Here is a 23,278-nt window from a genome sequence, read left to right as displayed (position 1 = left end):
GCAAATAATTAATATTTACCGCTCTTCCTTAGGTCAACGTCTCTACTTTTATCGCTTTTGTTCATGTTTTAGTCTAATTTACCCCTCCGTGTTATTTGGTCTCGTCCATGCGTCCAGCACGCGCTCCCACATGTTACAGCTCTACATGACGCACATGGGGAATACGGAGAGATTTCTATTCTAATGTACATAGTTTATTAAGAAAATGCAATTTTCAAAAGAAACACCATGGAGGCGATTGGAGGGCATGTCGTTTGGCTTGTACGACGCTAAGGAATTAAGGTAATGATAATAATACACTTGCACAACTTACTTACACAACTAGCCGGAGATCAGTTGCATGTTACTGTAAACTAAAGACTCCAACAGTTATTACCAAAACACACAGTTTATTAACAACACATGTTGAGCTCTGTGACAACATGCCCCATATGCTGTCACGCTAAATGCTGTTTTAAAAAATTAAGTTACGTTTGAGTCAAATATAAGCAGTAACACAATCAAGAAGCTCAATAATTCAATAACTTTACACAGTTTTTGAACTGAACTAGGGACACTTTTCAAATAAGGGCTCGTTTGTTGATATATTAATTGACTACATTAGTTAACATGAATTATGAATATATGTATACTACACTAGCCAACATTTGTGGTGGACAAAAAAGTTAATCAAAGTTGTCCTAAGACAAGAACGGGTATTGTTCAAAATTCATGTATAACTTTGATGAAAGGTTTTGATCCACTTCAAATGTTGACTACAGTATATATATAATACACTATACTTCTACGGCATGTATTAATCTACACTGAACAAAATTATAAATGCAACACTTTTGTTTTTGCCCTCATTTTTCATGAGCTAAACTTTTTCTTTGTACACAAATGGCCTATTTCTCTCAAATATTGTTCACAAATCTGTCTAAATCTGTGTCAAGCACTTCTCCTTTGCCGAGATAATCCATTCACCTGACTGGTGTGGCATATCAAGATGCTGATTAGACAGCATGATTATTGCACAGGTGTGCCTTAGGCTGGCCACAGTAAAAAGCCACTCTAAAATGTGCAGTTTTACTGTTTTGGAGGGGGGTTACTCAGTCAGTATCTGGTGTGACCACCATTTGCCTCACGCAGTGCAACTAGGGGTGTCGAAATTAATCGTTTCTACGATGCATCGCGATGCAGACGAGGACGATTCGGTTATCGGTTCAGTAATAGACCATAACCGGTTATAATGTACTGACGCTTTTCTGACGTCATTTGTCACGTGTGTGCTTTGTCGTGATACCATACACTGGCAGAGGGAGGCGAGATGTGTGCGCATAATTAAAAATGCTCCAGCTACTTTAAAAGCCTACATCTGGACACATTTCGGCTTTTAGGAACAACCTGGTAAGCACGACCTGGAGAAGACACGCGCTGTGTGCGCCCATGTCACGCACAAATAGAATAGGCAGGAGGTAATAGCTATATTAACTTGATAAACAATGTTAGCCGTGTTCACCCCGAGCTGTTACGCCTGGCAGAGCCGGACTGCTTTAGAGTAAGAGAATGAGCTTCAACGTCACCCGAATCCGCAGCCAAAACAAATAATCCACCCGCCTCAATATTGTTCTCTGATTTAAGTATTCGCTGCCAGCCGATGGTGAAATTACAATTATTCTGTGTTGTTCAGGGTGATTATAAATGATCGTCATCTTCAACAGTGATCTCTCGACGGTTGATGCGCGAGCCTCTAATGGTGACATATACACTGATGAATGAGCGCTGCTTTTAAATAAACATTTCTTTAAAACAAAATTGATTTGATAAAATGTTATCGTCTTAATGGCATAAACAGGCCTTTGAAATTCAAACTGGAATGTCAGTGTTTCTGTCACTGCGACTTCCCGAACAGACGAACACGCACGCACGCGCACGGATCATTTTTAAAGTAAATTTGAAAATTGAGGATGCGGTGCATCGAAATGCATTATGACACCGAATTGAACTGAATCGATGACATGATAATCGTAACCGAACCGTGAGACCAGTGTAGGTTCACAGCCCTAAATGCAACACATCTCCTTCACGAGAGTTGATCAGGTTGTTGATTGTGGCCTGTGTAATGTTGGTCCACTCCTCTTCAATGGCTGTGCGAAGTTGCTGGATATTGGCAGGACCCGGAACACGCTGTCGAATACGCTGATCCAGAGGATCCCAAACATGCTCAACGGGTGACATGTCCGGTGAGTATGCTGGCCATACAAGAACTGGGATGTTTTCAGCTTCCAGGAATTGTGTACAGATCCTCCAACACGGGGCCGTGCATTATCATGCTGCAACATGAGGTGATGGTCGTGGATGAATGGCACAACAATGGGCCTCAGGATCTTGTCACGGTATCTCTGCATCAAAAATGCCATCAATAAAATGTACGTTCATTGTCCATAACTTACGCCTGCCCATACCATAACCCAACCACCACCATGGGCCACTCGATCCACAACGTCGACATCAGCAAACCGCTCACCCACACGACGCCACACACGCTGTCTTGCCATCTGCCCTGTACAGTGAAAACTGGGATTCATCCGTGAAGAGAACACCTCTCCAAAGTGCCAGACGCCATCAAATGTGAGCATTTGCCCACTCAAGTCGGTTACGATGACGAACTGCAGTCAGGTCGAGACCCCGATGAGGACGACGAGCATGCAGATGAGCTCCCCTGAGACGGTTTCTGACAGTTTGTGCAGAAACTCTTTGGTTATGCAAACCGATTGTTGCAGCAGCTGTCCGGGTGGCTGGTCTCAGACGATGCTGGAGGTGAAGATGCTGGATGTGGAGGTCCTGGGCTGGTGTGGTTATACGTGGTCTGCGGTTGTGAGGCCGGATGTACTGCCAAATTCTCTGAAACGCCTTTGGAGATGGCTTATGGTAGAGAAATTAATAGGGATGCATCGAAATTAAAATTCTTGGCCGAAAACCGAAACGCCGAAAGAAATTATGCCAATTATTAGTAGGCTACCATTGCATTTATGGCTATGACTGTGTACTAACTTTACTAAAATCAAGGCAGTGCATAAATTAATATTAACATTTCAAAGAATAAATCAATTACAAATGATGCTAATATTTATTTAGCACATTGCAACAATGCACAGTATAAAATAAAATTTGAACTAAAATGTTTAACTTAACACCACTCATGTGTACATTAAATAATAATGTACACGCCTACTGTCCTGCAGAAAGGTTTTAAAATTAAATGTTCTCCCATAAAACAATGTGCATTTAGGTCAAGCGCATTTAAAATTTTTCTCTGTAGGAAACTTCCTTGCCTTTTCAAAAACGTCCGGCACAGACGGAGTGGGCGTGTGCGGAGGCATTTTCCTTTTCTGTGCCGCGTTCCTCTCATATTCAGCGTAGCGATCGGAATGTTTGGATTTCAGGTGATAAATTAAACCCGATGTGGAGAAAGTCTTTGTAGATGCACCCCAGGGTTTCCCATACGTTCATTTATTTGTGGCGGCCCGCCACAATATCAATGCTGACCGCCACACATTGATTTTCGATTGTTTATTTAGTTATTTTTTTACTGAGCCTATTTAAAATCGTATTTGATTGCAGAGCGCCGTAGCGCATTCACGCAGCACTACCTCTCACTCGTCCCTCTCTCTCTCTCTCTCTCTCTCTCCCTCACTCACCCGTACCTCTCGTGCTCTCTCTCCCTCACTCACCCGTACCTCTCGTGCTCTCTCTCCCTCACTCACCCGTACCTCTCGTGCTCTCTCTCCCTCACTCACCCGTACCTCTCGTGCTCTCTCTCCCTCACTCACCCGTACCTCTCGTGCTCTCTCCCTCACTCACCCGTACCTCTCGTGCTCTCTCTCCCTCACTCACCCGTACCTCTCGTGCTCTCTCTCACTCACCCGTACCTCTCGTGCTCTCTCCCTCACTCACCCGTACCTCTCGTGCTCTCTCTCCCTCACTCACCCGTACCTCTCGTGCTCTCTCTCCCTCACTCACCCGTACCTCTCGTGCTCTCTCTCCCTCACTCACCCGTACCTCTCGTGCTCTCTCTCCCTCACTCACCCGTACCTCTCGTGCTCTCTCTCCCTCACTCACCCGTACCTCTCGTGCTCTCTCTCCCTCACTCACCCGTACCTCTCGTGCTCTCTCTCCCTCACTCACCCGTACCTCTCGTGCTCTCTCTCCCTCACTCACCCGTACCTCTCGTGCTCTCTCTCCCTCACTCACCCGTACCTCTCGCGCTCTCTCTCTCTCACTCACCCGTACCTCTCGTGCTCTCTCTCTCTCACTCACCCGTACCTCTCGTGCTCTCTCTCCCTCACTCACCCGTACCTCTCGTGCTCTCTCTCCCTCACTCACCCGTACCTCTCGCGCTCTCTCTCTCTCACTCACCCGTACCTCTCGTGCTCTCTCTCCCTCACTCACCCGTACCTCTCGCGCTCTCTCTCTCTCACTCAACCGTACCTCTCGTGCTCTCTCTCCCTCACTCACCCGTACCTCTCGCGCTCTCTCTCCCTCACTCACCCGTACCTCTCGTGCTCTCTCTCCCTCACTCACCCGTACCTCTCGTGCTCTCTCTCCCTCACTCACCCGTACCTCTCGTGCTCTCTCTCCCTCACTCACCCGTACCTCTCGCGCTCTCTCTCTCTCACTCAACCGTACCTCTCGTGCTCTCTCTCCCTCACTCACCCGTACCTCTCGCGCTCTCTCTCCCTCACTCACCCGTACCTCTCGTGCTCTCTCTCCCTCACTCACCCGTACCTCTCGTGCTCTCTCTCCCTCACTCACCCGTACCTCTCGTGCTCTCTCTCCCTCACTCACCCGTACCTCTCGTGCTCTCTCTCCCTCACTCACCCGTACCTCTCGCGCTCTCTCTCTCTCACTCACCCGTACCTCTCGCGCTCTCTCTCTCTCACTCACCCGTACCTCTCGTGCTCTCTCTCCCTCACTCACCCGTACCTCTTGAGCTCTCTCCCTCACTCACCCGTACCTCTCGTGCTCTCTCCCTCACTCACCCGTACCTCTCGCGCTCTCTCCCTCACTCACCCGTACCTCTCGCGCTCTCTCTCCCTCACTCACCCGTACCTCTCGTGCTCTCTCTCCCTCACTCACCCGTACCTCTCGCGCTCTCTCTCTCTCACTCAACCGTACCTCTCGTGCTCTCTCTCCCTCACTCACCCGTACCTCTTGCGCTCTCTCTCCCTCACTCACCCGTACCTCTTGCGCTCTCTCTCCCTCACTCACCCGTACCTCTCGCGCTCTCTCTCTCTCACTCACCTGTACCTCTCGTGCTCTCTCTCTCTCACTCACCCTTACCTCTCGTGCTCTCTCTCTCTCACTCACCCGTACCTCTCGTGCTCTCTCTCTCTCACTCACCCGTACCTCTCGTGCTCTCTCTCCCTCACTCACCCGTACCTCTCGCGCTCTCTCTCCCTCACTCACCCGTACCTCTCGTGCTCTCTCTCTCTCACTCACCCGTACCTCTCGCGCTCTCTCTCCCTCACTCACCCGTACCTCTCGTGCTCTCTCTCCCTCACTCACCCGTACCTCTCGTGCTCTCTCTCCCTCACTCACCCGTACCTCTCGTGCTCTCTCTCTCTCACTCACCCGTACCTCTCGCGCTCTCTCTCTCTCACTCACCCGTACCTCTCGTGCTCTCTCTCTCTCACTCACCCGTACCTCTCGCGCTCTCTCTCTCTCACTCAACCGTACCTCTCGTGCTCTCTTTCCCTCACTCACCCGTACCTCTCGCGCTCTCTCTCTCTCACTCACCCGTACCTCTCGTGCTCTCTCTCTCTCACTCACCCGTACCTCTCGTGCTCTCTCTCCCTCACTCACCCGTACCTCTCGTGCTCTCTCTCCCTCACTCACCCGTACCTCTCGTGCTCTCTCTCCCTCACTCACCCGTACCTCTCGCGCTCTCTCTCCCTCACTCACCCGTACCTCTCGTGCTCTCTCCCTCACTCACCCGTACCTCTCGTGCTCTCTCTCCCTCACTCACCCGTACCTCTCGCGCTCTCTCTCTCTCACTCAACCGTACCTCTCGTGCTCTCTCTCCCTCACTCACCCGTACCTCTCGTGCTCTCTCTCCCTCACTCACCCGTACCTCTCGTGCTCTCTCTCCCTCACTCACCCGTACCTCTCGTGCTCTCTCACTCACTCACCCGTACCTCTCGCGCTCTCTCTCTCTCACTCACCCGTACCTCTCGTGCTCTCTCTCACTCACCCGTACCTCTCGTGCTCTCTCTCCCTCACTCACCCGTACCTCTCGTGCTCTCTCTCCCTCTCGTGCTCTCTCTCCCTCACTCACCCGTACCTCTCGTGCTCTCTCTCTCTCACTCACCCGTACCTCTCGTGCTCTCTCTCTCCCTCACTCACCCGTACCTCTCGTGCTCTCTCTCCCTCACTCACCCGTACCTCTCGTGCTCTCTCTCCCTCACTCACCCGTACCTCTCGCTCTCTCTCTCTCTCACTCACCCGTACCTCTCGTGCTCTCTCTCTCCCTCACTCACCCGTACCTCTCGTGCTCTCTCTCCCTCACTCACCCGTACCTCTCGTGCTCTCTCTCTCTCACTCACCCGTACCTCTCGTGCTCTCTCTCCCTCACTCACCCGTACCTCTCGTGCTCTCTCTCCCTCACTCACCCGTACCTCTCGTGCTCTCTCTCTCTCACTCACCCGTACCTCTCGTGCTCTCTCTCCCTCACTCACCCGTACCTCTCGTGCTCTCTCTCCCTCACTCACCCGTACCTCTCGTGCTCTCTCTCCCTCACTCACCCGTACCTCTCGCTCTCTCTCTCTCTCACTCACCCGTACCTCTCGTGCTCTCTCTCTCCCTCACTCACCCGTACCTCTCGTGCTCTCTCTCTCCCTCACTCACCCGTACCTCTCGTGCTCTCTCTCTCTCACTCACCCGTACCTCTCGTGCTCTCTCTCCCTCACTCACCCGTACCTCTCGTGCTCTCTCTCCCTCACTCACCCGTACCTCTCGTGCTCTCTCTCTCTCACTCACCCGTACCTCTCGTGCTCTCTCTCCCTCACTCACCCGTACCTCTCGTGCTCTCTCTCTCCCTCACTCACCCGTACCTCTCGTGCTCTCTCTCTCTCTCACTCACCCGTACCTCTCGTGCTCTCTCTCTCCCTCACTCACCCGTACCTCTCGTGCTCTCTCTCCCTCACTCACCCGTACCTCTCGTGCTCTCTCTCCCTCACTCACCCGTACCTCTCGCGCTCTCTCTCTCTCACTCACCCGTACCTCTCGTGCTCTCTCTCTCTCTCTCACTCACCCGTACCTCTCGTGCTCTCTCTCTCCCTCACTCACCCGTACCTCTCGTGCTCTCTCTCTCACTCACCCGTACCTCTCGTGCTCTCTCTCTCTCACTCACCCGTACCTCTCGTGCTCTCTCTCTCTCACTCACCCTTACCTCTCGTGCTCTCTCTCTCTCACTCACCCGTACCTCTCGTGCTCTCTCTCTCTCACTCACCCGTACCTCTCGTGCTCTCTCTCTCTCACTCACCCGTACCTCTCGTGCTCTCTCTCTCTCACTCACCCGTACCTCTCGCGCTCTCTCTCTCTTACTCAACCGTACCTCTCGTGCTCTCTCTCCCTCACTCACCCGTACCTCTCGCGCTCTCTCTCTCTCACTCACCCGTACCTCTCGTGCTCTCTCTCTCTCACTCACCCGTACCTCTCGTGCTCTCTCTCCCTCACTCACCCGTACCTCTCGTGCTCTCTCTCCCTCACTCACCCGTACCTCTCGTGCTCTCTCTCCCTCACTCACCCGTACCTCTCGTGCTCTCTCTCCCTCACTCACCCGTACCTCTCGTGCTCTCTCTCCCTCACTCACCCGTACCTCTCGTGCTCTCTCCCTCACTCACCCGTACCTCTCGCGCTCTCTCTCCCTCACTCACCCGTACCTCTCGCGCTCTCTCTCCCTCACTCACCCGTACCTCTCGTGCTCTCTCTCCCTCACTCACCCGTACCTCTCGTTCTCTCTCCCTCACTCACCCGTACCTCTCGCGCTCTCTCTCCCTCACTCACCCGTACCTCTCGTGCTCTCTCTCCCTCTCTCACCCGTACCTCTCGTGCTCTCTCTCCCTCACTCACCCTTACCTCTCGTGCTCTCTCTCCCTCACTCACCCGTACCTCTCGTGCTCTCTCTCCCTCACTCACCCGTACCTCTCGTGCTCTCTCTCCCTCACTCACCCGTACCTCTCGTGCTCTCTCTCTCACTCACCCGTACCTCTCGTGCTCTCTCTCCCTCACTCACCCGTACCTCTCGTGCTCTCTCCCTCACTCACCCGTACCTCTCGTGCTCTCTCTCCCTCACTCACCCGTACCTCTCGTGCTCTCTCTCCCTCACTCACCCGTACCTCTCGCGCTCTCTCTCCCTCACTCACCCGTACCTCTCGTGCTCTCTCTCCCTCACTCACCCGTACCTCTCGTTCTCTCTCCCTCACTCACCCGTACCTCTCGCGCTCTCTCTCCCTCACTCACCCGTACCTCTCGTGCTCTCTCTCCCTCTCTCACCCGTACCTCTCGTGCTCTCTCTCCCTCACTCACCCGTACCTCTCGTGCTCTCTCTCCCTCACTCACCCTTACCTCTCGTGCTCTCTCTCCCTCACTCACCCGTACCTCTCGTGCTCTCTCTCCCTCACTCACCCGTACCTCTCGTGCTCTCTCTCCCTCACTCACCCGTACCTCTCGTGCTCTCTCTCCCTCACTCACCCGTACCTCTCGTGCTCTCTCCCTCACTCACCCGTACCTCTCGTGCTCTCTCTCCCTCACTCACCCGTACCTCTCGTGCTCTCTCTCCCTCACTCACCCGTACCTCTCGTGCTCTCTCTCCCTCACTCACCCGTACCTCTCGTGCTCTCTCTCCCTCACTCACCTGTACCTCTCGTGCTCTCTCTCCCTCACTCACCCGTACCTCTCGTGCTCTCTCACTCACCCGTACCTCTCGTGCTCTCTCTCCCTCACTCACCCGTACCTCTCGCGCTCTCTCTCTCTCACTCAACCGTACCTCTCGTGCTCTCTCTCCCTCACTCACCCGTACCTCTCGTGCTCTCTCTCTCTCACTCACCCGTACCTCTCGTGCTCTCTCTCCCTCACTCACCCGTACCTCTCGTGCTCTCTCTCCCTCACTCACCCTTACCTCTCGTGCTCTCTCTCTCTCTCTCACCCGTACCTCTCGTGCTCTCTCCCTCACTCACCCGTACCTCTCGTGGTCTCTCTCCCTCACTCACCCGTACCTCTCGTGCTCTCTCTCCCTCACTCACCCGTACCTCTCGTGCTCTCTCTCCCTCACTCACCCGTACCTCTCGTGCTCTCTCTCCCTCACTCACCTGTACCTCTCGTGCTCTCTCTCCCTCACTCACCCGTACCTCTCGTGCTCTCTCACTCACCCGTACCTCTCGTGCTCTCTCTCCCTCACATGCTCTCTCTTACTCACTCTCTCCCCCTGGATTTTCTGCATTACATGTCTTGCCAATCGCTGTCCGTGGATATACTGAAATACGTCCACACCGCAGACATGTTGTTTCAGACAAGCACGTGCAGGTCAGGTTTTTGTTTGCATCATAACATTTTGGCCGTATTGTTTCGGTGATAAAAGTCTTTCGGCCGAAATCCTTTTGGGCCATTTTCGGTGGCCGAATATTTGGTGCATCCCTAGAAATTAACATTCAATTTATTGGGCAACAGCTCTGGTGGACATTCCTGCAGTCAGCATGCCAATCACACGCTCCCTCAAAACTTGCGACATCTGTGGCATTGTGCTGTGATAAAAGTAAAACTGCACATTTTAGAGTGGCCTTTTATTGTGGCCAGCCTAAGGCACACCTGTGCAATAATCATGCTGTCTAATCAGCATCTTGATATGCCACACCTGTGAGGTGGATGGATTATCTCGGCAAAGGAGAAGTGCTCACTAACACAGATTTAGACAGATTTGTGAACAATATTTGAGAGAAATAGGCCTTTAGTGTACATAGACAAAGTCTTAGATCTTCGAGTTCAGCTCATGAAAAATGGGGGCAAAAACAAAAGTGTTGCGTTTATAATTTTGTTCAGTGTTGTTAAATGTTAGTGAATTTGTACATGTACTTGTTTTCCTGTGAAGAAGCTTTGTAACCATCCTAGATGAATAAAGCTCTATAGAGATTAAGGTAGTCTGAGTTGACCTTCTGTCATCCTCTGGTGTGTTTGTCTCTCTCTCTCTCTCTCTCTCTCTCTCTCTCTCTCTCTCTCAGGAAGCTGAGTGTGAAGACGGTCACTAACCCGGAGCTGCTGGACGGTGTGGGCAGTGCGGCCCCGAACGGGCTGTATGATCTGGCTCTGGGTCCGGCTGATAGCAAGGAGATCTGCTCCACCTGCATGCAGGACTACGAAAGCTGTCCGGGACACCTGGGCATCGTGGAGCTGCCCCTGCCCGTCTACAACCCGCTCTTCTTCACCGTAAGCTCTCCTCTCACGAGTTAGGTGTTTATCTGGAGCTGAAGCGACAGTTCACCCAAATATGATAAATCTGCCGTTAATTACCCTCATGTCGTTCCAAACCCTTGAATGGAGATCTTTTTAATGCAATCTGAGAGATTTCTGTCCCTCCATTGACAGTCTACGCAACTACCACTTTTTAAAGGCTCAGAAAGGTAATAAAGACATAATTAAAGTAGGGGTGTAACTATTCCCTCATGTCACGATTCGATACATTTCACGATATTGAACTCACGATACGATATAATTGCGATACTCCAAGACGTATGACTAAAGATCAACAAAAACTGTTGATTAAAATGCTTAATTTGGTGTTACATTGTGTGTGTAAATGAATAGGGTTGGACTTGTTGCTGAAACCCAAAGCACAGGACAATAGAGACACCAGAATAACAATATTCATGATTCTGAAGATGAAAATACTGAATTATTGAACTCTTTCACTGACTAGATATATTTAAAATAATGTACGACACTTTTTACTGGAAGCATCAGACATCTGGCGTTATCAGGACACACACATATTCCCCATTGTATTATTATACATTATATTCAACATTATATATAGTAGTTTAATGTAGTACTGACACTAAAACTGAACTATACACATTACGTATTGTCACTATCTACGATACATATAGTTGCGTTTTTGTATTGTGATATATTGTGACACCCCTACATTAAAGTAATTCATGTGACTCCAGTGGTTTAATCTCAATTTATGAAGCGATGCGAGTGCTTTGTTTGCACAAAAAACTATTCACCAGTTTATTTACAAAAAATATTAATCTCCAACACGTTTACGAGAGCAGAGTTTGTCTCGTGAATGTGGGGAAAGTTGATAATTAGAAAATAAGACTTCTGAAGATACTCAATCACTTTATATGATAAACAGATTTAATTAATAATGTTTCTATGTGAATAAAAGCCTGAATTAATTCTGTTTATCATATAAAGTGATCGAGTCTCTTCAGAAGTCTGATTAAGCTGCTCGAATCATAGAATGGATTTATTTTACAATCGTTTTATGAACATTTTTGGTGAACAGACTTTCATTGGAGGGACAGAAAACTCTGAGATTTGATTAAAAGATCTTCATTTGTGTTTCAAAGATGAGTCACAGTCTGATGAGTTTGGAACGACATGAGCGAGAGTAAATAATGACAGAATTAATGGATGAACGGTCCCTTTAAAAACAAAACAATTGAATAGTAATGAGATCATGATCCTGTCTGATTTAAACATTTTGGGTAAAACTTTATTGAAATGGTACACTAGACATATTCTACTAGACATGCACCTACACAGCCGTTCAAAAGTTCTGTAAGATTTTTAATGTTTTTAAAAGAAGTCTCTTCTGCACACCAAGGATGCATGTATTTGATAAAAAAAACAGTAATATTGTGAAATATTATTCTAATGTAAATCAGCTGTTTTCTATGTGAATATATAGTAAAGTGTACTTTATTCCTGAGATCAAAGCTGAATTTTCAGCATCATTACTCCAGTCTTCAGTGTCACATGATCCTTCAGAAATCAGTCTAATATGATGATTTGATGCTCAAGAAACATTTATGATTATTATCAATGTTGAAAACGATTATGTAAAAAAGTCAGGATTGTTTGATGAATAGAAAGTTCAAAAGAACAGCATTTATCTGAAATAGAAAGCTTTTGTAACTTCATACACTACCATTCAAAAGTTTGGGGTCAGTGAGAATTTTTTTGGGGGAAAGAAATAAAAGCAATCAATACTTTTATTCATCAAGGATGCATTAAAATTGATCAAAAGTGACAGTAAAGACATTTATAATGTAACAAAACATTCTATTTAAAATAAACGCTGTTATTTTAAACTTTCCATTCATCAACAAATGTTTTCAACTTTGATAATAATCATAAATGTTTCTTGATCATCAAATCATCATATTATAGTGATTTCTGAAGGATCATGTGACACTGAAGACTGGAGTAATGATGCTGAAAATAAAACTTTGATCACAGGAATAAATTACACTTTACTATATATTCATATAGAAAACAGCTGATTTACATTAGAGTAATATTTGACAATATTACGTTTTTTTATATATATACATGTAGCCTTGGTGAGCAGAAGAGACTTCTTTTAAAACATAAAAAATCATACTTATTTCGACCCTAACCTCACCGTCTACTAATACTCTTTTGAGAGTTATTTACTTGTAGTTAGCAGATTGTCTGAAGTGTATCGTATTTTTGTCATCTCGTCGTCCAGCCCTAATCTCCTTCTCTTTCCAGAATTTGTACATGCTCATCCGGGGTTCGTGCCTTCAGTGCCACCTGATCCTGTGTCCGCGCGCCGCTCTGCATCTCCTGCTGGGTCAGCTGAAGCTCCTGGACGTGGGAGCCCTGAACGAGGCGTACGAGCTCGAGCAAGTGCTCAATCAGGTCAGAAACGGTCAACGCTCTCCTCGTGACGTCATTGTTAAATCACTGATATTTATTTGATGATATTCATTATGACTAGGGTTAGCAATCGAAAACCGATTTCAATTCTGGAATCGAATACTTGAGGTCAGGAATCAGATACTTGTTATAAATAAAAATGTTGATTCCTCTTATGGATTTCTTAGTGAGATTTGGATGTGAGTTTCCAGCATTAAGCGTGAGACTCTTGCGCTGTTTTCTGTCTTCAGGCGTGTGTATCAGTATACTGGATCAGTGCAGCTCTTAAAGTGACAGCACTAATATTCCTGCGTCTCTATAATAACACTAATCTAACAACACAATTTATAATGGAGATTTTATTAATAAAGTGCAGTGTTATTTTACATTTGATTAGTTTCTGATCCTGAATACATGAAAATCTTAAAACAGTTTATTTCAGTCGTATCTTAACTATATATTGCGATTGCTATTTTTTATTTTATTTTAATTACTGTGTGTTTACTTGTGTTTAATAATGCTAGAAATGTATATTAGGCTAGTTGTGTTTCTATGGTATTTTTAAACCACAGACAAAGTGTTGTTTAGCCTGTTGAGTTTTGTTCATGATATTCAGCTACAAAAAAACTAAATGTGAATGATATCTAAGCTTGTTTTTGGTTTTTTACCTTATTGGAATCGAAATTATGAATCAATTGAAATGTTACCCAACCCTGTTTATGAGACCCAGGCGCTCATATGTTGTGTTTTTGTCTCCCGCTCGTAGTTGCTGGAGGTCAGCGCTCAGCCGACCCCAACAGAGATCCAGGAAACTCTGGATGCGTTTATTAACCCCATCCTCAAAGCCAGGCCAGACAGAAATCACACTGCTCCCGTGAGTCTCAAACTCATCTCTGGTGTTGTCTCTGTGCAATTTATATTGGCATCTTATACATTTGTTTTGACTTCAGGTCCGACATGTCTGTGAGAGGAAGATGAGTCTCATCAACAGTTTCTGGAGAATACACATGCTGTCAAGGAAATGTCAGAATTGCAAGTGAGGAGCTCAACTTTTTAAGTGAAGCATACTCTCTGTGTTTTGTGTGGAGCTGCCGTGAGAAAGTGTGTGTGTGTGTGTCTTTCAGTATCAGAGTGAACGTGCGCCAAGAACACAACAGTAAACTCATCATCTCATCAATCTCACTACAGGCCGGTGAGTTCAGATCCTGTTCTCAAGCACTCTTTTTGAAATCAGCCATCAAACATGATGCAGTATGGAAGAGTGTGGATTAGATGTTAGTCATTCCCAGGTCTGGATTTGTATGGAAGAAAGTATGGGAATATATTTGTTAGGGGTGTAATAATACATCGATATGGATCAATGCATCGATCAAACGTCTAACGATACGATGCATCGATGCCACAAATAAAATATCGATATATATATACGGTACCTTTATTTTGACACTCTCCACATCCTCACGTAACTTTTCTCAGCTGAAATAGACGCCTGACAAGATTGACTGAACCCTTTGTCACAAAAGCCGGTATATTCCACTGTCAAGGCATCGCGAGTTCATGTTTTACAGCAGAAACGCCAAGCACCTTAGTTGTTTGTGAACACAACCCGAAAAGTCTGTTTTAGCGAATCAGTGCGCAGTATTCAGGTCAGGTGACAAGGCTGCTAGTCACTTTGAAAAGACGCACTAGCTGAGAGGAGTTTCGTCAAAGCTCATTAAAAGTGATCGAGGATGGATTTCAACGAACTTGATGAACGCGTGATATCTTCTCCGGTGCGTTAAAGGAAAATAAAAGCTGAAACTTTTCCACAGAATTTTGCTAAAACAGCTCGTTAGTGGAGAGGGAAAAGCTCTCTGTATTGCGTGTCGTTAATCACAACAACGTTTGACCTGGTATGTCAGCTGAGGAGATTAACGTTACAAAGATTAAGTATGTATCAGATTAATCATGTATCATATGTATCATGTAAAAGATTAATTATGCATCATAGCAATTACTTGGCTTTGTTTAACTCTGAAACATGAAATGTGGAGTTATCTGCTTTTTCCACACACAAAAAAATATATAAAAAAATACTTTCAATGAACTTTAATTTTATAAGTTACCTGTATTTTTTTTTGTTAGCATTACTTAATCAAAACAACCCAGCTGCAGTTTGATTTGATATTCAAATGCACAATAAAATAAAATAAAAACATGATATATGAAAATTAACAAGAACGGAGTTATCTGTTTGTGCAAATGAACTCTTCTGTTATAACTTCTGTTATCATTTTCATATGTCATGTTTTTTTTTTACTTGTAACTTGTAACAAACAACTTGTAAATGTCCCAATTGTTGGAGGATGTGCAATTTTCAAAGAGTTTAATTAAACTTTCATGTTATATATTTTTGGGTGCATTTGGGAGTTAACTTGGCACATAATATCTAAATATCGATAAATCAATTGATATAGCCTTAAATCGAATCGTAATCGCATCGCAGAATTTTTTGAGGTATCGTCGAATATCGTATCGCTGGCTGAGAGAATCGGTATCGTATCGTGATGAATTTACACCCCTAATATTTGTTTTTCCCATTTATTTTTATGGCGTTTTGAGCTGGCGTGCCGAAAGTTTGTGATCATTTAGTGACCATTGTTTTTGGAGTAGTTAACTACAAGTAGCAACACTACTAACTTTACTACATTTTTTTTAGTATCTCAGTTGCTTTTCACCCTTAAACGCAAACCTCGGGTCTTTAGTGACCCGGGGTTTTGTTCACTACCCTCCTCCTCTTTCATTTTTTTTAAGTTAGACATCGACCATCTTAGTGTCCTCAATCAATGCATTATAAACAATATAACTAGAAAAAAATTATAAAATGTATAAAAGGATGCCTGTTTTCCCATTAAGTTTTTGTAAAATCATTTATTGGGTCGCTAATGACCCGTGGTGTGTAACAGTGGAGGTATAGTTTTTCTGCACAACAATAGTTGGATCATTGTTGACTGAATAAATGCAATTCACCGTTATTCCACAAGGAGGCGATGTCTGATGTAGTGACGTTTCACTCATAGTTACTGCAGGCAGAAAACAAAAGAATAGGATGCATCATCAGAAAAACTTGAAATGGCTCAGTGATTTACTGCAGAGCAAGAACTGAACGCAGTTATCCGTGTCACTTGATGGTGGTTCGGTTGAAGGAGCTTTCAGAAATCCAGTATTGATTTTGAAGATGTTGAAAAGGATACTTTTTGTTCTTGCATTGATATTACATTTGTAGCAATTTTAAGATAGATATTTGAGTATTTTGTGTCTTTGAATAGTTAACAAAATAAAATAATACTCTGTGAAATCGCAAATGCATTGCATTATGTTGTTTTTACCATCAAAACATTTACTTTAAACATTCTTCATTGACAATTATTCATTTATTTGTAATAACTATATAATGTCATTGTAAAAAAAACAAAGTAGTTTAGCTGTTTCTAGCTACCTTTATTTATTAACTTGTGGTGTAGCTTACTACTTTTCCAGGAGGGTAGCGTGACTGTATCTTAACTACTTTATCTTATGAGTAGCTTCAGCTTGTCAAACTACAGTTTCAGAGTGTCTTCCCAACACTGTTACGGACTGAATGCAAGACACGTGTTTTCATTATTCAGAACTGTTTGTCTTGATCAGAAATGAATGAGTGTACAGTATGGCCCAAAAAAAAATCATATCTCAGTTTTTTTGGGGGGTTGAATGACAATATACGGTATATATCTAAAAAATCTTTATTTAACACAATTATTAGATGTTAAATATTACCTGAAATATCAATAGGGAAGTCTGGGAAAGTATGGAAGTGTTTTGAATTGGGAAATGTGACCCAGTACAGTACAGTAATGCTCTCATAAATCTTGTGCAGACGTGGTTCAGTGTGTTGTGAGTCTCTGTCTGTGTGCGTCTGCTTCCAGATGATCAGCTGACCAAGCGTGGCTTTCTGACTCCAAGTGTGGCGCGGGAGCATATCACCAAACTCTGGGAGAAGGACGGTAAGACTGGCTGAGTTTTATTCACTGGGGAGTTTTCTTACTAGAATTCATAATGCAAATAAAGCCGTGTTTCTGAAACGGGTCATTACGACTTCTCTAGGTTTCTTCCTGAAGCATCTGTTATCAGGCTTCAGCATGAGCGACTCGGGCTCAGACTTCAATCCGGATGCTTTCTTCCTGGATTTACTGGTGGTTCCTCCATGCAAGTCAGTTTATGTCCTGTATAAGATGATTGTATAGTTTCTTCTTCTTACAGAGAGATCTTTAGCTGGGGGATTGTGTGTGTGTGTGTGTGTGGCATTTTATAGGTTCAGGCCAGTTAATCGATTGGGAGACCAGATGTTCACTAACGGACAGACTGTCAACATGCAGTACGTGATAAAGGATAATTACACCATTCAGAAATTGCTCGCCCTTATCGCTGCTGAGAAAACCAACGCAGAGATGGATGAGGTGAGAAGAATTGACGTTAACAAATGATTAATGCTCTTCGTTTATGGGTTTCACGATGAATCTGAGCAATTTAGTGTATTGCATGAATCTCTCTTTATGGATGTGGTTATTTTCAGAATAAAATGACAGCTGTGGAATTGAATATAGTCATTTTATGATGCTTCGCACTTGCATCTGATGTTCATTCATACGTACCTAACTTCTTGAAAGCAGATATTTGGGCAAATTTACAAAAAGAACATGCATTAATGAAAATGCAAAGTGGGATGTGCTTGTTAGTCCCCCTGTGGTGAAAATCCAGCTTTTAATGTTGTTTATGTGTCTATGTGGTGTTTTTAATATGCTTTAAGACAAACCATGTGTAAATTCATAAGTCGACAGCATTGCTGAGTATTTTCTGCTTAAAACTGCAGTGAACCAAAGACAGTCTCAAAAACACGCTTTGAAATCGCTGGTGTTTCTGACGTCACAAACTACCTTGTAACCAATCAGATCAACGTGTGATCGTCAACGAGTGGATCTCTGAGTGAGTGAGTGAGTGGAGGCGGGGCTCATTTGCATATTCATAGCACCTCGGATATTAAATGAGGCAAGGGTGTCGAGTTACATTAAAGATATTTTAAGGCATTAAGGAATTGTTTTTCAAGGAAAAATTTTTTAAATATGTAATTTTGGTGATCAAAGATGAGTTTTACCACAGGGGGACTTTAAGCACAATAAGCCAAGAAAAAGTTCTGAATGTGTTGCTCGCACTGATTGACACACACATACACACCGGAAGTGCAGCACAGAAAGACGCCTCTCTCAGACAGCTAACAATCCTGAATTTAGCTTGCTTTAGCAGCGTATTGTGCTTGAACGGACAGATTCACACTCAATTATGTCAAAAAGCCCATCGTGTGATTATCAATGATGTTCTTCGATCAACAGGGTAAAATTCAGAACATCATGTGAATTTTTGAAGAAATGCTTTATAAATCATTTGAATTTATCAAGTACTTTTCAGTGAATTTTGAGGAAATATTTTGTTTTGATTTCATTTCAGTAGTTGTGTGTGTGTGTATTTTTTAATATCAGTATTGGCAATTGAAAATCCTATTATGGGCAACCAACCATCAGTTTGCCCTGTGTGTTTGTATTATCTGTCAAGTCAAGTCTCCTTCATTTATACAGCGCTGTTAGCAATATGGACTGTGTCAAAGCAGCTTTACAGTGATAATAGGAGATTACAGTAACAGAGATTGTTTTGTCTTTACAGCAGCTCAGAATTAAAGTTATTGTCCAGATAAAGTTAGTTTAGATTGATTCACTTCCGTTGCAAAGATCATTAGTTATTAACTTAGGGCCCTGGGCCGCTAACACACACCGTTCTAACAGAAAACAGAAACCCCTAACATGCTCCAACACAACAGTGTTTGCTGCTCGAGATCGCAAACCTTGAAACAGGTTCAAGCTTTGAAAATTTTAGAAAAACGTTATCTCCACGTAAACTTCAAAAACTCAAATCTGTGAATTCGCTGACGACGTGCACATGCGTATCACGTGTTTAGTTTATAGGTATGCGTGTTTGAATACAGTGCTTTAAGTGGCCCAAAAGAGGTGCCGGCACTCTATTATTAAATTTTTTTTTTTTTTTTTTTTGCTGACTTCCCTCCTCCCCTGAGGTAACAACAACTATATTGAAGGGGTTTTATATATATATATATATATATATATATATATATATATATATATATATATATATATATATATATATATATATATTTACAGTCAACAGGCGACCTTATAAAAAATTATTTAATTGTGGATTTGCTTGAGCTAGAAAGAGCTACTGAACATAAATAAAATGTGCAAAAGGGTATTGAAAACATTTTGAACAAAATGTAGGCTACATAAAATAAATTATAAAACATAATAACATCATAACCATAGAACAGTAGAACATAAACATGAGTCTTGCTATGGTTCATTTCTTTACCCGTTTCACACACCGTCTCCGGAACACGTTGAGTTGACACCATGATTGACACATGGACACTTATAATCGGATTGGTGGCTCGATCGGACTAAAAAAACCCTCATGTAAACACCTTTATCGATCCGATTGAGCTCGATCCGAATGACATTTCGATCGGATTGAAAGGAGTGGTTTATCCCTTATGTAATCCGATCGAGAGAACATGTAAACACTTGATTGAAAACCGAAACTGAAAGGACTACACATGTGCAATGACGTTAAATAAACATAATGAGTATAACGCGCGGAACGAGCTGTTTTTCCTGTTGAATAAAGTGTCATATTACTAAGCTTCCCGTCATTCTAAAATTCTCATTTTACTCGCGCGTATGTGAAGTGAAGCAGGACAACTTCCCACCAGTCCTTGTTGTGGATTCTCATCCACAGACGCCTGGTTTTGGCTGCGGGGAGGGGCATTTTTACTGTGTGATCAGCACGGCAAAACGGTTAATATGCTCTAAATTATGACCAGAGACGAAATAATATTACGTCTGCTGTTTAAAACAAATAAAGAACCAATAGAGGAGAATATTTATGCGCGAACAGCGGGAAACTCTGTATATTCGTGCAGTTTGTGCATGTCAAAAAATCAGATCCGATTTGAAACTTGTGACATATAAACGCGCACATCAACCCGATTACTTTATTTATCATTCATGTAAACAGCTTGTTCAGATTCATCAATCGTAGCTATTGATTTCATTCCGATTGTGTCCATGTAAATGTGGCTACTGACAGCGGTAAAAGCGACGCATGCTCTTTTCACTTGTAATACTCAAGGGTGTATGGGTAATGTAGTCTCTGCTCTCGGTGGGACGAATTAGGAAGCGTGCATTGTGAAGGGCGCTCTGAAAAGCGACAGCGCAGCCAAATGATTAAAACAGATGTGCAAATGAGCGTACCGGTACGCTAAAAGCACGTTCTGGGTGCACGGAGAGGTGGCGGTACGCTCAAGAGCTATATTTGGAAGTGGCGGTACTGAGTACCGGCGCGTACCGGCCCACTTAAAGCACTGTTTGAAAATATATGTGCGCAAGCGTGTAGTCTTTCTTTACAAATTGACCTCACCAAATTACTTTACTGGCTTAAAAATTCATAATACAGAATTTATTTATATATGTATTTTCGCTTCCGCGTATCAATGTGAACTTGAATCAAATGACATAAAATCTGTGTTTTGTTCAGTGTGATGAAGCCACAGCGAGCAGCGAGATCGATCAGTCCTTCTTAGTGGGCATTCCCGGAGTGACTCTCACAGACAAGCTGTACAGCACCTGGATCCGCTTGCAGAGTCATGTCAACATCGTGTTCGACAGCGAAATGGACAAGCTCATGACTGAGAAGTTCCCAGGCATCCGTCAGGTCAGTGTGTGAACCGTCGTAATGCTCCCGCTCAAGATTATCTGTGAAGTACAGCCAGGAATCCATCAGGAAATAATGTCTGTTCTTTTTGAACGTGTCCCTCAGCTCTTGGAGAAGAAAGAGGGATTGTTCAGGAAGCACATGATGGGAAAGCGTGTGGATTTCGCTGCACGCTCTGTCATTTGTCCTGATATGTACATCGAAACCAGTGAGATTGGAATACCAATGGTGAGTCTTCAGATTTTACCTTTTGCTATTGTTTTTGTATGATATGTAAGGGATAATGTAATGTCAGCTGGTCATTATACTAAAATAAACCCACTCTGGGTGGTCAGCCTGACTGCAGGTTATTCTGCCTATTGAACAACTATTTACCTAATAGAGAAATATAGCAATTAAAGATATTTACATGCTTCTCAGAAGACAAAATGAGTAGTTTACCCCGATCATCCAATTCAAGGGTAACTTTTGAACTGGATTGTGTACATGTAAACACCTGTAATGTGAAACGGCTTAGTCAGGTCAGTACTAAATAAAATAAAGATAGCTGCAAGCAGCAGTTAAAGGGCCAAGCACCACAGAGGCAAAATGATGAACAAGCGTAAGACCAAATGCAAAAAATTAGTAAAATGCATTTGGAGACAATTTTATGCAAAATGGAAAAATAGATGTTGTTTTTGACAAATAGATGGCGCTGACACTAAATGGTGTGGTCAGTGGTGGGTGGCAATGACACACATCAAAGGAGTCCCAATACGCATCCTAATGCACTGTTATATAACATGTTTTGTGGTATAAAATACCACAAGTAGTGTGTTCACAGTTCACACTAAAAATAACACTGACACAGCTTTAATTACAGAGGGGGAGGAGCATCAGACTGCGATGATGAATGACTAAATCATGTATTGCTCGGTTGACTGCATAGAGTGTAATTTGGGACATAACTAGTGCAAATATGCCAACGCCTGCAGAGATACAGCCTCAGAAGCAGTTTGGCATCATGCCATCAAATTCAATGATCCGAGTCGAATTTGGTGAAAATCGGATTAATGGTCTAGCAGGAATTCAAAAAAGTCGGTTTTAAAAACAAAACAAAATGGTGGACAAGAAGTTCGCCTAGTTATTGTATCATATTGTATCAATGTTCTCGGCATGATCCAAGGGATCTTTCAACACTATTCTCATAACAATAGGCTAGACTAAAGCTATTAACGTTTTTTGGAAATTCCAATATAATTTTTGATCTTCAGGGTATTGTGTCGAAGACATGCACTGAGTTTCTTAAAGGTACACCAATCTATTCATAAAATAATGCATTTTACGACAAAATAAAAAATGGTAGACATGGGAAAATTGTGTGTTTTTCAACTCTGCATGCTTCTCTCTAAATAGAATTGTGATTTTTGCCCAAACTGTTAAGCAAAAATTGCCAATTTTAATATCTCCTGACCATTAGGTGGCTCTGTGCTGAAACTGTGCTGGTATTCTCAGGTCATGGATGTCATAACACACACCAAGTTTGATCTGAATACTGACAAATGTATTTGAGATAAAGCATCACGTCCATTTTTGGCGAGATTTTCTTTCATTTTCTTGAAACGAGACTAATATTCTAGGAGAAAGTTCTGAAAAAATAGGGTGGAAAAATTGTGACGGAAAATGACATCATGAGCAAAAATGAGCAATCAAATCGTTTTGAGCCATGAGTACAACTTTGGACAGTTGGTGGCGCTAGACGGATTGGGTTAGAGACTCCAAATCTGCTGTAGTTAATGCTCAGACGGTCCTCTATCTGTGTGCCAAATTTCACAACTTTTTACCATACATTTGTGTGGGCTGCCATAGACTCAATAGCGTAAGAAGGAGGAAAAAGTAGGGGAACACTTACGATCACAGTACGTGCATATGAACATTTGGTGCACACAATTTGTATGATCCCTCTTATTGTGTCAAAGATATTAACATCTTGGATATTCTGCAAGAAGTATGTAAACTTGTTGATGTGAAATATTCTCCATACACAGATACTGAAGTCAGGTAGCTGTAATAACACGCTTTGTCGGCCATGAAATATCCAGTTTAGTGGCTATATAATGTGTTTGATTGAAATGTGAGGTTTTTGAGAGTAGTTTGATGTGTATCCTCTAGGTTTTTGCAACGAAGTTGACTTACCCGCAGCCGGTGACACCCTGGAACGTGAAGGAACTGCGTCAGGCGGTGCTGAACGGACCCGATGTGCACCCCGGGGCCTCCATGGTGATCAATGAAGACGGGTCGCGCACCATCCTCAGCAGCAGCAGCTCGATACAGAGAGAGGCCGTGGCCAAGCAGCTGATGACCCCCTCCACCGGCCAGCACAAGATGCCCATGAAGATCGTGAGTCCGCTAGCTTTACTAGCACCAGTGCTATCGGGATAGGCTTTATATGACGATTTATAAAACGGTTAGTTCCAGTCCTTGATTCTGATTGGTTAATAGCTATGACCGCTTC

At 44.1% G+C, this 23,278-nt stretch overlaps 1 protein-coding gene across 1 annotated transcript in view; it reads left to right on the top strand.

Moving 5' to 3' along the window:
• Positions 1 to 102: 102 nt before the first annotated feature.
• polr1a (RNA polymerase I subunit A) overlaps positions 103 to 23,278 on the top strand; it is a 68,178-nt gene continuing 45,002 nt past the window's right edge. Inside the window, exons 1-12 of the mRNA XM_077217229.1 lie at positions 103 to 282; positions 10,260 to 10,464; positions 12,784 to 12,933; positions 13,697 to 13,804; positions 13,881 to 13,966; positions 14,055 to 14,122; positions 16,875 to 16,952; positions 17,053 to 17,158; positions 17,261 to 17,405; positions 20,608 to 20,784; positions 20,890 to 21,012; positions 22,936 to 23,163. Of these exons, the coding sequence (XP_077073344.1) occupies positions 206 to 282; positions 10,260 to 10,464; positions 12,784 to 12,933; positions 13,697 to 13,804; positions 13,881 to 13,966; positions 14,055 to 14,122; positions 16,875 to 16,952; positions 17,053 to 17,158; positions 17,261 to 17,405; positions 20,608 to 20,784; positions 20,890 to 21,012; positions 22,936 to 23,163 (1,551 nt within the window). The 5' untranslated portion in view covers positions 103 to 205. The remainder of the gene's footprint in view (positions 283 to 10,259; positions 10,465 to 12,783; positions 12,934 to 13,696; positions 13,805 to 13,880; positions 13,967 to 14,054; positions 14,123 to 16,874; positions 16,953 to 17,052; positions 17,159 to 17,260; positions 17,406 to 20,607; positions 20,785 to 20,889; positions 21,013 to 22,935; positions 23,164 to 23,278) is intronic.

This window comes from Siphateles boraxobius, unplaced genomic scaffold (genome assembly GCF_051911475.1).
Source record: "Siphateles boraxobius isolate OS27281-9 unplaced genomic scaffold, OSU_SipBor_1 70, whole genome shotgun sequence".
Classification (NCBI taxonomy): Eukaryota; Metazoa; Chordata; class Actinopteri; order Cypriniformes; family Leuciscidae; genus Siphateles; species Siphateles boraxobius.
This window is presented reverse-complemented; position numbering and strand designations above follow the sequence as displayed.